Below are 15,205 nucleotides of genomic sequence, written 5' to 3'. Positions count from 1 at the left end.
TTGGCACACAGACATACACATGCACAACACACACATACAGGCAGACACACACACAGCAGGATGTACTTTGCTGAATCAGAAACTCCAGCCCAAACCAAAACACCACAGCACCAGTGACCATAGCCTAGTCACATCCTCCGCATAGTCCTCCAGACCCAGGGTGTCACAAACCACATCAGAGACGTAGTGATTTCTGTGTGTGTGTGTGTGTGTGTTTGTCTCTCTCTCTCTCTCTCTCTCTCACACACACACACACACACACACACACACACTCTATGTTCTTCCCCAGCCGTTTTCTTTTCTCTCATTTCCTGTCCTTGCCTTTTTGCATATGTGTGTTAATAGACTGCCCTCTTACACCCCAGCCTCCTCTCCCCTCTGCACAATAAGCAACATCTGGCTCTCGTTCGGAGCTTGACCAAAACAACATGAAGAGAGGGGCCAAAAGAAAGGGGGATGGGAGAGAGGACTAGAGAACAAGAAGGAAAAAAAAGGTTGCAAAAAAGGTTGCAGTTCAGGAAACAGGAAGAGGAAAAAGACCAGCTCCTCATTCCCATGATGGTGTTTTTGTGTCTGGATCACAAAAATCTTGTGATATTTAAAAGTAATTCAGAAACTGCACGCTTAGCGGACATAATTACAGCACAAAGGGTTAAATAAGTTGTCAATTCAGCTTTTTTTTTGATATTGAAGACATTTGAGCAGGTGAGCAAACACATGTTGTGGGCATGTGTGTGGAGAAAGGTCTGCTGAGAGTTAAGTAGGTGTCAATGGGTGTAGAAGTGTCCAGTTGTATGCGTCAGCTTCACTGTCCAAAGGTAAATAGTCCCATAGTGCTGACCCAAAGTACTGGAGCTTGATTCCATGTCCAGTAAAACAGATTATAGAAAAAACACCGAGAAGGAATTCCATGATTCAGCAACTAGAGCCATAATTATGGAGAGAGGCTGCTGAAATCAGCAGGAGGACATAGAAGTGTGTGTGTGTGTGTGTGTGTGCAGCATTTTGTGTGAGACACAAAAAGAGAAATAGACCAGAAAAGCACAGACAATGATAAATCGTATAAGTGAGTAACTTACTCACAGTGCTCTGTTCAGCAATCAGAGCTCTCCAGACGTAAAGCCCAGTGACCACTGAAAAAGCCAATATTGCTCCATCCACGAAGGAGGTTCTTTCAGGAAAGTATTTCTAATAACAAGGTCTTTTTGTATTTGAAAATAGAAGGTATCACATTACAAGATTTGGGAGTCCTTGAGTAAAGGCTCTTGGAACATAGTTGAGTTTGGCTCTGCAGATGATTCAAATCTTGCCACCATAGCAACATCTTAATTATTTTCTCAGACAAGAGTCAGTATGACAGACACTCAGATTACTGCTTTACTTCAAGAGAACATATAAGCACAAAATTCAGAAACAGGCTACAAATCATTTGTTACAAAACACTAACTCTCAAACAGCAAAATAAACTACAACATCCTGGCAATATTTTACACAAAACCAACATGACTTCTTTTAACTGTCCTGATTCATTTAAAAAACACAAAAAACAACAAACAAACAAACAAAAAACCTTATTTCAAACATTCACAATTGTATTATTCACAAAATGTATTATTATTAGGGCCACAATTTAAACAAAGTGCTCTCATATGAGCTAAATAAGAGTGATGGGTACTCTTTTACTAGTGTGCTCTAACCTCCGAATGTGATTGGTCAGAACTAAATCTGTTCGTTTCCTTTAATAGGTCATAGCACCTCAGTGACAGCGTTGGTTTGACAAGTGCCTTAAATCCAAATTTTCCGTCTGAAACCTCCTGGTCTTAAACTTGTGAAGTTGCTTGTGAGGTTTGTGGATAACACTACTGGAGTATATATTGTCTATTCCAAATTCAAATCTAAAATATGTATTTTATAACAAATCCCACTTTTTTTTCAAATTTGTAAAATGGCCTATTTAGTGCAGTAGACTCAGTGGTAATTCATCTGTGTATACCATGTAAATGAAATACTGTGATCCCTCTTATGTAGCTAAAAATCAGAGGCAAGAGTTCCTCAAGAAAGTGTCACAAGATGTGGCTTGAGCAGAAGCAGGTCTTTCTCCCCGCAACTGGAACCTCTCCGCTTCTGTCCAAGGCAGGAAAGTAAAATGGCGGCTGTGTGGGATTTAGCTCCTGAATGGTGAAACACTGCAGCCTACTGGATACCTCATCACTCCGCTCCCCTCTGCAGCTCATTCCACCTTGTAATCCATAATGCACTACAGTGTCGAGCTTGAAGTTTAATAAAAAACGACTGAAATGCGTTTGGAATGTTGCGTCTGTGTGTTTTTAGCTGTGAAACACCGACATTTAATCGCCACTCAGAGGCATGTTCCATTAACAGCAGCAAAAAAACAGGTCAGAGTGGAATGTAACCAAGTGTTGTAACCTCAAATTAATTATAAAAAAATCTCGCAAAAAATGATGGGAGACTCACAGGCGTAAACGCTGGTTTATTATTCATATCAAAGTTTTTTTTAAACATTGAAACACTAGCATCGTAAAAGAGCCTTCTAAGGGGAGGTGAAGGTTTAGACTCCATCATTAACACCCAGCGGAGACACAAATGATTCTCATTCTCACAACAATGAACCCTCTGCCATTAGAGTACTGCTTAGTAGTCAGTTGGGAGTAAATTTTTAAATGTGGCAACTTGGGGATATTTGTTTCTCAAAAACACAACTCTCGCACAGCTATCATCAAAAAATTCATTAAAACACATGACTAACTGTAATATGTTTCTGAAAGCATTGATGCGTTTGATCATTTGCTTTGTGACAGTTCAGTTGGTCATTAGCATTATGTGGCATCTGACAACAGACACGTAGGTAAATAGGAATAAAACCGTACAACTTTCCTTTTTAAAGCGTCTTTTATTCTTTTTTCTGTATTAACAGATTTCCTTTAGGTTTAAGCATAGAAGATTTTAACTGTTCTTTTGCTCTTTCTTTGACCTTCTTTTTCATCATCCATGTGTCTATTCCCTGGTCCACCTCTGCACTCAGATACACCGCTCTCCGCTATTGGGTCACACACACAAAAAATTTATATTATATATATACACACACACACACACACACACACACACACACATACAATATATATACATACATACACACACACACACACGATCCAGAATATTGGTATTTGGTAATACCAAGAATACCGTTTCATTATGAATGAGCCCACACAGATCAGATGGATTATGTGCATTGTAAATAGCAAATAAGGGCATTTACTCCCTATTTTTCAAGTTCACAAGGCATAAGCAAATGGAATGAACATGAGGCATGAACAATTGTGTGATTACATTAAACACAGGTATCAAATAAGTGATTATATTAAACATAGGCAGGTATCTATGAGTCAGCTTAGCTATATGTAAACATTACATATATTGTCATCATTTTTAGCACTCAGTTAAAACTAACATCAATTTCTACTACCATGATACTGAGTATGCTTGTTATCTCTTCAGCATAGCAAAATGCTATGGCAAAAAAGTGCTATTAAGCCATAGCTCATATGATTTTTTTTTGTGTGTGTGTGTGTGTGAGAAGGTTGCATTTAGCATACAACTGTAACAATGTCACAATAACAAAGCATATAGAATAAATTAATGGCATTTCCGAAAAGAAATTAGAAAAGGTAAACTATACACTGAGAAGCATCCATCACAATTTCCATAAATCATGGCAGCCTATGACTTCAGCTTTAGGCTGAACTACCTGCTAGTCATATACACCCTGAGCTAATTTTGTATAATTACAAAAATCTAGCTATGATTAGATATATTCATGCAAGTGACCAACTATTTGTTTATTTATTATTATTTTGTATTTATATTTCATTCTAAGGACATGTCTCTAACATTTGGGAAAAAAACTGCCTTCAAAGACACTCATGAAACTTACCGCAAAGACCTCCCTCTGTTTCCTCCTTCGGACTTGTCCTTTTAACAGGGGTGCAGGTCTGCCATCTGTACAGCCACACAACCCAACCAATTAAGTGTTGAGTTGCAGTTTCAGTTTTTCTGTAATTATTTAACTTTTGTAAAGGAAAAAAGCAGCCAGTGGCAGCAGTTACACTCTCCATTCCCTTGCATGTCAGAGAATGAAACATTTTATACAGAGTTGGAGAAAACTGAAGTCTGTGTAACAGCTGCAAAAGGTGGACAATCAATCACAATTGAATCTTATAAATGTTAGATAAATGGATCAAAGGATTTCTCCAACTGCTGTTTGTGTTCGTGCTCAGATACCCTTAAATAACCATTTATGTGATCTGCTAGGAGTATTGATGTAGTTTTGCAATATGAAGATGCAGAGACCAAAACTATTACTATAACAATTAATACATATAAAATCTAACATTAAATATACAGTAAATCCAAACTTTATGGGTATGAACTGCAAAGCTGTGCAAAAACGTGTCAAATCTCTCACCTGCATAGGACCAGTCAGGTAGATCAGTCATTGGACCGTATTCTGATCCAGTCCACGATAATCCGTTCCTAAGGATCCAAATCAGGCGAAGTTATGCACTGCAACCAAATATTAAGTTGGTACTACATGCTTAAAACTTTGCCATTTTTTTTCTTAATCACAAATGACACACAGGCAAAGATGTTCTTGTCTTTGTACGTGGATAATTTTACCATAAACTGCAAAATAAAAATATTACATTAAATGTAATTAAATTAATTACATTAAATTAAATTAAATTAAATGTAATTTCACTTAAAATCAGTCAACGTGAGAGGTAGTTAGCCAACTAATGTACTAAAGATTACGTACTCCAGTCTCCACTTCTTCCCGGCACATGTCGCATGCGTAGATGTAAACGACCGCACGCAGTGTCTTAACGCTTAAGCAGAAGAGCAAAATGTATTTAAAGGTTACAAAAAGTAGAATCAGTTGCCTGAAAATAAATTTAGCGACGCACTAAACCAGTGTCCAAGTCAACTGCTAGCTCGCTAGCTAAGATACAAGCTAGATACTTTTAAAATACCACCAGTTGGAACATGATGAACAGCAAAAAAAAATTAGAGATTAGGTTCGCCAATTGCAAAAAACATCCGAGTATAAGGAATATGTACGAGCTATCCTAAAGGCCGTGTAACTAGTTGTATTTTCAATAATATGTCTCTCACCTGACGTACCGAGCATCTTCAAGGACGCTGCCATTTTGAATAATAAAACTAGCTACGGCATCCGTGAAAGACTAAATGAGAAGGTACGCGACAAACTCTGGTTTCGGAGTGAATACTCCCTTTCACATCAGTCATATACAATTCACCTTCAGGGAATTTCTAGCTGATTACACTTTATTTCTAAATTGTGACACGTTGCAATACGATAACACAATATGTGTCTGATCCCGTTAAGTGCCGAAAGCAGAATTTACATAGTGTGTTGCACTGATCTGTATTTACAAAAAAAACTTTTTTTTTTCTTTATTGGAGATTAGTGTTCTGTCTAAATCAGTATCAGATAGAATTAGAATTAATATGGTTGGCATACAAATTGCAATGCAATAGTTGCACAAGATATTTAACTATTGCTACTACATTTAAAATACATTTATATACATTATTTAATAAATAACAAATCGTTCCTCTCATCTAATAAGATAATTATAGTATAACTTCAATCTATCTTTTTTAATATGGGAGCTGAAATGCCACTAATGTTCTTAAAGGGCTGAAAGTAGACTTTAGACTTTAGGTTTAGACTTGCGGCGTCGTGGCTATGCGGTGGACTCTGCTGTAGGGGGCTTTGTTCGCTTCGCAAGTCTTTAAGCTTCAAGTTGACCGCCATAAAATGGCGGCGATCTTGACGTGTCTGGTTTAACCAAACAAAAACGAACGTTTCTATGTATATGGTCTGAAGAAGCCATACTGTCGCGTTTTTGCTGACGATATTCTCTGTTTTTATAAGTACGAAAACAGTTTTTTCTTCTTCTCTCGGATAGCTAGCGATAATCATCTGTAGCTAGCTAATTTATTTAGCTATCTGGATATTGTGCAGTTAGAATGGCCGTATAAAATGACGGTTCCTGATTTCTCCAGTCCATCACTGCGTTCTAGGGGATCTGTATTTCGAATAATTGCCTGCAAAAATAATTACATCGTACAATTAAGTTTAACGTCGTACATTTCAGAAAAATATCGAAACATTTGATGGGTCAAAATGTATTGTTACACAACATAGTGTAGTCCGTTAACCTTCTGGCTCATCAGTTTAAATTCTAGTAAAAAGCTTAGGCCTAATATCCGCACCTCATTCATTTATACCATTGAGAATTTACTAGCTATGACGTAAAACTACAAATAATGACAATCAGCGATATTTCATTTTCTACCACTAGATGGAGCACTAGCAACATTAAAATACTCTCGTATTAATGATTCACTTGTTGCTGAGAAATGAAAAACCTACTTTGAATTAGAACTATGTACTTAGCACTAAGTAATCGCTGTAACGAATATGAAATTCTTATGAAGTGTTTTGTCATAACTTAGAAAACTACAAAACCTGGTGAACAATGTGGTAAACAACCTTCCCTGTTGTTATTCCGTTGTGAGCTCTATTGGCATATCTCGTAAAACAGTAAATGTAAGACAGGTCGCATCAAGATTTTTTAAGTGATTGTTCTATTACATAATTTTAATTGCATACTTTTTTACGTAAATAGCTTTCACTCTGGGGAACAGAATAGTGTTTTCCATCTTATAACAGTTTAACCTTCCTCTCACATTTTCTTTGTGTATCTACCCGTGGAGTGCTGACTTAGCGCTGAAATATTCCCCCATGTGTGCTGGCGAACAAGTCCCCACTCGCTGATAACGCCCAGCGAGGGAGAGGCACACCGACACACACGCGCTTCTGCTAACCGCAGGAAAAAACGGCAGACAATACAAGAAGGGGCTTCGGGGTAGGGAAAATGATTTTTTAGACAAAAGAACACCACTGGGTTTATGTGTGATCGGCAGATGAATAAAAGTAGCAACACGGTAGCAGGTTAATTGCTTTCGGAATTGATGTGACTGGTAACTATGGAGCGGAGACTGGCATTTTCAGAAAAAAAAACAGTTACATTGTTACGACCTCGCAAAAGCACACACGCAGCCGGATCACATCGCTCCGAGGAACTTAGCGATATCCCTCCGCACATTCCACAGACGAAAGGCACGAACAACTAGGCCCTGGGGTTAGAATAACAACAGGAACGAAGGTTTTAGTTTGCACAAGAGCTCTCGAAAATTTACGTTTCACTTTGTAAAACCTACCACACCTTTAAGGGATAGGCTGGTATTAAGGTATTGCATGTTGTCTCAAAAGGTTCACTCGTTTTTCCCAAACAGCGTATTTTGGCAACGAGACTGCATTTCTGTTGGTTTGTGTGTCTCACCACTGGTTGCAAGTGAAAAAAAGCCTGTTTATGGAGTAGAATTTTCGTTTCAGTTAAGACTGTAAGATCACATATGTTAACGGTTTTAAGAGTGCGACCTCGTCCCAGTTTTCACGTTTTTTTCACGTTCCATGAGGAATATGATTTAAAAAAGCCTGACTGCACCAACAGGCAACATCAGTTGGAGAAGTTTGGATGTGTGACGAAATTGTGGGATGCTATTCATCCGCGCTGCCCAGAAGAAAGATGTTCCGGTCAGGAAAAAAAAAAAGTTACAGAGGAAGAAAGAAGGGGAGGGGGGGTAGAGAACTGCAGGGAAGAAAGAAACTCAAAGTTAATCGGTGCCGTTTAATTTTCGGACTTCAAAGGCGCTCAACATGTTTGTTTCTCCGAGAATGTTTCGAAGAGTGTGTGGCATTCGTACAGTTTGTTCATGAAGTTAATTTTGTTTTCCTTGTTTGAAGGTTTATACTGTTTTTGGAATAATGTTAATTTTCTTTGAAACAGCATTGGAAATAGTGGGGAAGCTGTGAAGAACCGTGCGGTCTTGGTTGGCCTACTTATTACATTTGTTTGCACGACTGTTTCTGTATTACACCGTGGATTTTACTTCACGCGAAAAGACGAAGCTTCTGTAAAAAGCACAGAAATGTGCGTTTTCTACATTTCCCTTTCGGAGCCGGCTAGTTGAGGCGTAGAACTCACCGCTTAAGCTATTTTAAAGCTGTCCTGCTCCACGAAAGACTTTCGAGGGAAACGGAATTTCTTCTTCTTTTTTAGGGGACTTTAGAGTCAGCCTAGAAACAAGTTTACGAAATAGTAGCCCGTGTATCAACAACACTTTTTCGCCCAACACACTGAAACAAAGGATTGAGTGGCAATTACAACTTTCAAGAGCCAACGTGAAAGGCGAAGGATCGACAGTGTTTCGAATGTGACCCCTGCATTCGCTTCGTTTGAACGGACCGTTCACTTGGGTTACGGACGAAGTGCGATTTTATTTTATTTTTTATTGTTCGAGGAAATTTCGAACCTCTGAGGCTATAGCTCGTTTTATTAGTCAGCTGTCCACAACACAAGTTGTAGCAAAGGTGCATTAGCATACTAACAAATGGATGGAGATGGTTCTCTTCACATATGCATTCTGGTGAGATATTCTACGTGGAAACGTTTGAACTACAAGCGTCTTTTCAAGTATGATTAATGAGACATGTAACCAGCAGAAAATGCCATAATATTTTTTTTTAACTTATTTTATGTTATATTTATTATTAGTTGGACACAGGACAGGTGCTTTTTAATATAACTAATGTCGTTTTTAAGTTGGTCACATTTTTCGTTGTCCGTGTCATTTCACCTGCTGTAGGCAAAGACTTGAACAATTTGCATTTACACTGTATTTATTGTACTGTATTTAAGCTGTAGTCATTCCAGTGTCATTTCATAACAAAAATCTTTGATAGGTTAATACTTGTAGAGCTGTCTGTCAGGAATATTGGGTAATGGAGAGAATTGGCACTAAACTGAAGCAAAAGTTTAAGCTACCTGATTCTGGTAGTGTCAAATTTAGTAAAAAGAAAAATGAGTTGACCAACACAAATAATAACAGTAACAGCAACAGTGCTAGTAGTGGAACAGTAGTGGCTCAGCTGAATCCAATAACTAACTCATCTGCAAGCCCAGCACAGTACACTCTTACGTGCCCTCCCTCAGTGGAGGCATGTGGATCGCAAAGTGGGAGGCCTGGAAAGGTGGTCAACTCTCAGAGAGTGTCTTCTTGCATAACCTCCACCCCATCTCCTGAGGAGTCCGGGCCTTCTACCGAAGACCACCCATCATCCCTTGCCCCTCTACGGCGCCGGGCGCCCCAGCAGCGGGCTTCATGCTACCTGCCTGAGAGCGTGGAAGGCTGTGGCACCTGTGACCAGGTGAGGCGCAGTGAGGTGCCTCAAGGCGAGCAAGGAGACATGCAGGGCACCGCATATAGCTCAAACACCCGTGCTGCCCTGAACCAGCGCCGTTATTCGCTGGAGCTCCAACAGCTGGTGAGGCGGCAGCAGCTGCTCTCCCAGGCTCCTCTGTCCTCTATGCCTCCTCCGTACCCCTCACACAGTGCCATCACCCGCTCAGGAGCCACTGAGCCCAGCTTCCTTCCCGAGCTGGAGCGCCATAAGCGTCTGTCCCTGCAGGAGGCACTGTTCTACAAGCGGTGGAGCTCCGGAGGAGAGCTCTGGGATAGTGGCAGGCCGGCTTCGCTCTCCCACCCGCCACAGAGGAGTCATGATGGCGCCGGGATGGGATACCTCTTCCCTCCGGGGCCCACGCTGAGCCCCTGCTCCTCCTTCAGCTTGCAGGAGTCAGTGCTGGCCAGCCCGCGCTCCAGCTTTGCCAGCAGCACAGCCAGTGGGGGAGGAGGTGCTGGTGGCAGTCCTGTGGGAAGCCCGTGCAGCAGCAACCGCACCAGTGGCATCAGCCTGGGCTACGACACCCGTCATATGCCTGGCCCTGCCCAGCAGTTGCAGTTTTCTTCCACAACGTTAGGTGGCGCCACCTCTGGGCAGGTCTATGTGGCCACGGCACCAGGGAAAGCAGTAGCACCACCTATGGAGGTGTGGCGGGACTATCTGGAAAGGGCGTCGGCCATCGAAGGAGGATTTCAGGACAGCCGTCACTCCTACCCACCAGCAGTCAGCACCCCAACGGCCACGGGTCAGAGGCCAGAGCCGGAGTGGTGGGGCGGGGCCGAGCAGCGGTCCGCACCCCGGGCGGAAGGGCTTGGTGAGCGGGTGAGGCACTCTGACCTGCCAGGCACCCGCTACCAGCAGGAGCTTACCCGGCTGCTGCTGAGGGACCTGGCATTGGAGGGTGAGGAGCTGCTGGGTGGACTGACCCTAAAGGAGCAGCCCTTGTCCACCTGTGTACCCGCCCCTGCCCCTGCTGTGGGGAAGCCCCAAGAGGAGCAAATAGCAGCAAGGGAACCACCGTCTGCCCTGGATAGACAGGAGTTTTTTGGTAAGAGACCTGAACATTTCCTGCTTCTGACTTGCATTCTGTCTAGCAGTGACTAGTGAAGGGTTATAAGATGTGAGTACATGAATCAGTTGAGTGGATGAAAATCTTAATCAGGCTTGCAGCAACTTGCACAGGCCTCGCAATGACTGGGAGTAGAAAAATTACCACCAGTGTCAAGGCAAGCCTAACCACAGCGCTGATTCAGTCCATCAAAGATCACAGTTCAGAACAGAGCAGAAAAATAGCAAACATGCATTATGGCTGTACCCTCCACCCAGACCTCTAACCAGCCTCTATACCTCAGTGCTGTGCCCATGAACAAATGTACCACTCCTCCACCCGAGGCTACACGCAGGCGTTTTTGAATAGACTACACAGTCAAAAATATCTCCTCCAACCGCATATAATAACTATGCACGGTCCTAAATTACAGGCTGCATGTGCAGCAGGTCATACCAAAGATCTAGACATACAGTAGATTGAGTAGGCGTGTGTGTGTGTGTGTGCGCGCGCGTGCGCGCTTGTGTGTGGCATGCAGTAGCATGCATAGGTGTGTGTTTCTACAGTTCAAGTATTTAGGTCCTGAGGGAAGGCTCTCTCGCACTACATCAACAAGGCTGTGTGTGTGTGTGTGTGTGTGTGTGTGTGTGTGTGTGACAAAGCTATTGTTGTTAGAAATAATCCCCCTTATTGTTTTTAAAGCACCTGTGTAAAGTGTAAGCCTACGTGTGTTTGTGTGGTGATTACATTTTAGATATGACTGGTCTATGTTAGAAGTGTCTGAGTGGCTTGCCTTGTGGAAAGCCCTGTAGAGAGACTGTGATGGGTTGTGTTTAAATGCTAAACAAACAGGCTGGTCATTACTCAGACCAAAGAATGCATGACTCACCATCCCACAAAAATGTATTGGCATCGAGGCAGGACTGTTGTTGAGTTGTATGAGCAGCCCATGGTTTGACTGCTAATCTCAATTGTTCCAGTTTAGAAATATGTTTGTGTACAAAAATAACATTCAAGTGCAATTCAGTTCTGTTGCCTTTGGTGAACTTCCTTCAAAGTGTAGTGTGTATGTGGAAAATAATAACAGTTTATGATGTGATGTATTTTAGGAACATGTGTGAAATGCGGTAAAGGCGTCTATGGTGCGGACAACGCTTGTCAAGCTCTGGACAGTCTCTATCACACACGCTGTTTCACCTGTGTGTCTTGCGGTGAGTGATCCCACAGCCGATACCAGTAATCTGCAGAACATCGCTATAACCTATGTTTGGAGCTGAGATACAGATCAGCTCCGCTTCATAAATCCTGAATTTGTTAGTGCCCTCAATATGGAATACTGCTCCTTTAAAAAAAACAAAAAAAACCCCATCCTTTTCCTCGGATGGTGCTGGATGTTTGCTTTTGTATGCTACATGGGCAAACCTAATGCAGTCGGTGCAGTAAAGTAGTTCTGATGTAAGAGATAAATCAGCTTCTGAGTCAAGTGGAAAGGCAGCATAAGGGAAGCAGCTGACCTGTCCACAGTGATGAATGTTTCCATCTGTGTTTCTCTCAGGCCGTACACTTAGAAACAAGGACTTCTACAATGTCAGTGGATCAGTCTACTGTAAAGAGGACTACATGGTAAGAGAGGACTCAGTTGAAGATCAGACCAGTTTTGAAAGGGGCTGTGATTTTGACTAGTTTCTTTAAAAAGTGGAAAAGTAGCTGCAACAATTTTTTTTGGGTTGCTCACTGTCCCCGATCCCCCCCATGTTTCTCTTCTTTTTTTTTTTTCTGTACTTTGCCCTTCAGTTTTCAGGCTTCCAGGCAGCAGCAGAGAAGTGCAGTGTGTGTGGCCATCTGATCCTGGAACAGGTACTTGTTCTGTTGGATGTGCCAGGACTGTTCCACTCAGGCTTATGATTAGGCGACTTCACTTTATACCTCGCTATAGTTTATGCACATATGCAAGCCTGCACAATGCTGGAAAACCAAACCCTCTGTGTGTGTGTGTGTGTGTGCGCGCGCGCGCGTGTGTCAGATTTTACAGGCCCTGGGGAACTCGTATCACCCCGGCTGTTTCCGCTGTACGGTCTGCTCAAAGACGCTGGATGGTGTGCCTTTCACAGTGGACTACCTCAATAACGTCTACTGCGTCTCTGATTATAATAGGTGTGCGGAGGAACTACACCATTGATTAGACCTCGCTAATGCATACTGCTTTAAAAAACATTTAGTGATGTAATTACTAGCTTTGCTCACATCTCCTATTAAGATGAAGAATGATGGCGATAGTGACAACACTGCAGTGCTCGCCAAAGTGTGAGTGAGGAGAGGCAGTGATGCTGCATTTAAACCCTTAAATACTGCCAGCTTGGGGCCCAGCATCCTGACATACTGACCATCTTAAAGTGCCTGTTTTATTTGGGAGACTTCTGTTGAGGTGGTTTTGTTGTTGTTTCAGGACATTTGCTCCTAAATGCGCTGCCTGTTTACAACCCATTTTACCTGCTGAGGTGAGTGCACGGCTTAGACTGGAATTCTCGTGGTCATGGGGTTCATGATGAGTTTTCACACAGGGGTCTCATTCCTTGCTTTTGCCATCAGCCCAAGGTCATGCTCTGGAATATTCTAGAACAGTGGACCCCAACTTGTCTGCACCCACTGCCCGTCCAATAGTTTGATTTCCCTGCTTAGACCAAACCAATGATTTATCTATTTAGCCCAGGTGGATTAGGGATGACAAGATGTGAAAGGCAGTGGTTATAGCATTGGGATTAGGCCCCAGGATTCAAGCAGCTTTCAGAAACTTGTTTTGAGTATGTTGTTCTGTGTTTCAGGGCAGTGAGGAGATTCTCAGGGTGGTGTCCATGAACAAAGACTATCACTTTGAGTGCTATCACTGTGAGGTTTGTAGTGCATTATATCTACTGGTCTTTTCCTCTGACTTTACTCAACTTTTGTAAAATTTGTATGCAGTAGATTTGACTTCTTTTTGCTACAGTTGTGCCTGTGATTTTAAAGGACTAAGTTTGAATTAGGGTGGGAAATATGTAATCGTTATTTTAACAATAACATACTTTAATATATTGTAATTGTTATTGGAATTATTTACTTCAGGGGGCACTAATGTGAGGATATAGCTGGCATCATCAGTAAAGGGACTAATATAGATTTAGAGTAATTATAGAGTCTGTAATCAATAACCAGTTGTTACAGAATAATAACAAGGAGCTCTTCAGATTTTAGTCCTTTTTGGGATTTTATTTTTCCCTTTCTGTATGTTTATGCTTTATTTAAAACAGTTTTTCAGACCATTATAAAGTTTTTTGTTAGTGCATTACGTCTGCATCAGCATGTTTGCAAATCTCACTAAACTAAATTATTTCATTATGATTTTGATTAGATTTTGTTACAGATCTGAATTAAAAGTTTTGATACTAGATGCTCAAGAAGTAATATTACATCTACCTGTCCTGCTTCTTACCCTCTGCTCTTAGACAGACATCCTTGCCTCTGACACACACTGCTGCCAATGAGCTGATCCTTGCCAGTTTTGGGGATCTGGATTTGGTGCATGTGAAAATAGCCTGAAAGTTTAACTTGACTAAAAAATTGTGCATGCTTTATTGAATATTTTATTTAGATATATATAATAAAACTTTCTTTCTAATAGTTACAATTAATTTTAACATCCTAGAATTGATGCAGTTTCATTGCCACCTTCATACGGATTCAAAAGGATTGTATTGATACATTTTTGCTATATTGCCCAATTCCAGTTTGACAGCTTCTCTATGAACTGAGCAGGTATCCTCCCCCACAGAGCACGGATAAATTCCCTGTATGGGAATAAATGTTTAGCTAAAAGAATTTGTGTTGCTGTAATTTTGGGGCCATTTGAATGAGAAAGACTGAGATATCTGATGGCAGACAGAACTAACATTATTAAACTAATTCTATATAACATGCCCTGTCTCTCTCTCTCTCCCTGGGTAGGAGTGTGGGAAGCAGCTTTCGGATAAACCTGGATCTCAGTGCTTTCCTCTGGACTCCCACCTGCTCTGCCACTCCTGTCACATGAACAGGGTGTGTGCCACTCATAGCCTTCCCTCGCACAATACACACTGAGGAGGAAGCAGTTGTGCTGGACCGACATGCACTGCTTTTTACTGACATGCGCATATGCGAACAAGTGTATTGCTATCTTGTAAAGCCTTTCAGATATTTTTGATCTTTCCCTCTTTCCCACACAAGTCGTAAACAAGGCTACAGATTCTGATACTGAAAAGAAAAAAAAAAAAGAACGAGGTGATCTATTTTGATCGACTGATTTTTCCAAACGTGAGGTCATACATTTCAAGTGCATAATCTGGACCTAATGGGCGCTCTGTACCGCCTAGTGGCCGGTTAGTGCACCAACAGAATCCTGCTGACATCGTTGTGTATAATGTACTATTGATGGATGATCACTGCCAATGTTACTAAGTTATTAGGGAGTATGAAACTTCATGCTGAGCTACTGTTTGTTTTCCTGTCTGCTGTAGAAAAGTACAAGGGATTTTTGCTTAACTTTTTTTAAAGAAAAAAATATTTAATATCACTAGCAAAGATTTTGCACTTAAATGAACGTTTACCTTCTGAGATTTTTTTTTAAGTGTTTCTGCAAGAGTGAAAAACATTCCTGTATCTGTCTTTATTAATAAACTTCTTTCTGTCTGAACTGAAGTTTTAATTTTACTGTTCTGTGTATTGACTAC

At 41.3% G+C, this 15,205-nt stretch overlaps 2 protein-coding genes across 3 annotated transcripts; one reads left to right on the top strand and one right to left on the bottom strand.

Moving 5' to 3' along the window:
- Positions 1 to 2,476: 2,476 nt before the first annotated feature.
- Positions 2,477 to 5,267, bottom strand: mrpl52 (mitochondrial ribosomal protein L52). 2 transcript variants are annotated; one of them, XM_027011506.2, is made up of 5 exons: positions 5,191 to 5,267; positions 4,835 to 4,904; positions 4,484 to 4,551; positions 3,953 to 4,017; positions 2,477 to 3,058 (listed from the first exon to the last, which is right to left on the bottom strand). In XM_027011506.2, the coding sequence occupies exons 1-5, from the start codon at positions 5,222 to 5,224 to the stop codon at positions 2,912 to 2,914; spliced, it is 384 nt and encodes a 127-aa protein (XP_026867307.2). In that variant the 5' UTR covers positions 5,225 to 5,267; the 3' UTR covers positions 2,477 to 2,911. The 2 variants fall into 2 exon arrangements, with proteins under 2 accessions (XP_026867307.2, XP_026867309.2); XM_027011508.2 differs by having other exon boundaries at positions 5,200 to 5,239.
- Positions 5,268 to 7,755: 2,488 nt separating this feature from the next.
- Positions 7,756 to 15,173, top strand: ajuba (ajuba LIM protein). Its single transcript, XM_027011516.2, has 8 exons — positions 7,756 to 10,463; positions 11,573 to 11,674; positions 12,019 to 12,086; positions 12,258 to 12,320; positions 12,487 to 12,617; positions 12,910 to 12,961; positions 13,286 to 13,354; positions 14,445 to 15,173. Exons 1-8 carry the CDS (start codon positions 8,954 to 8,956, stop codon positions 14,574 to 14,576), a joined length of 2,127 nt encoding a protein of 708 aa, XP_026867317.2. The 5' UTR covers positions 7,756 to 8,953; the 3' UTR covers positions 14,577 to 15,173.
- Positions 15,174 to 15,205: the final 32 nt, after the last annotated feature.

The sequence above is a fragment of the Electrophorus electricus genome, chromosome 19, assembly GCF_013358815.1.
Source record: "Electrophorus electricus isolate fEleEle1 chromosome 19, fEleEle1.pri, whole genome shotgun sequence".
NCBI lineage: Eukaryota > Metazoa > Chordata > Actinopteri > Gymnotiformes > Gymnotidae > Electrophorus > Electrophorus electricus.
Note: the sequence above shows the minus strand (reverse complement) of the source record. Positions and strands in the feature narration are given on the sequence as shown.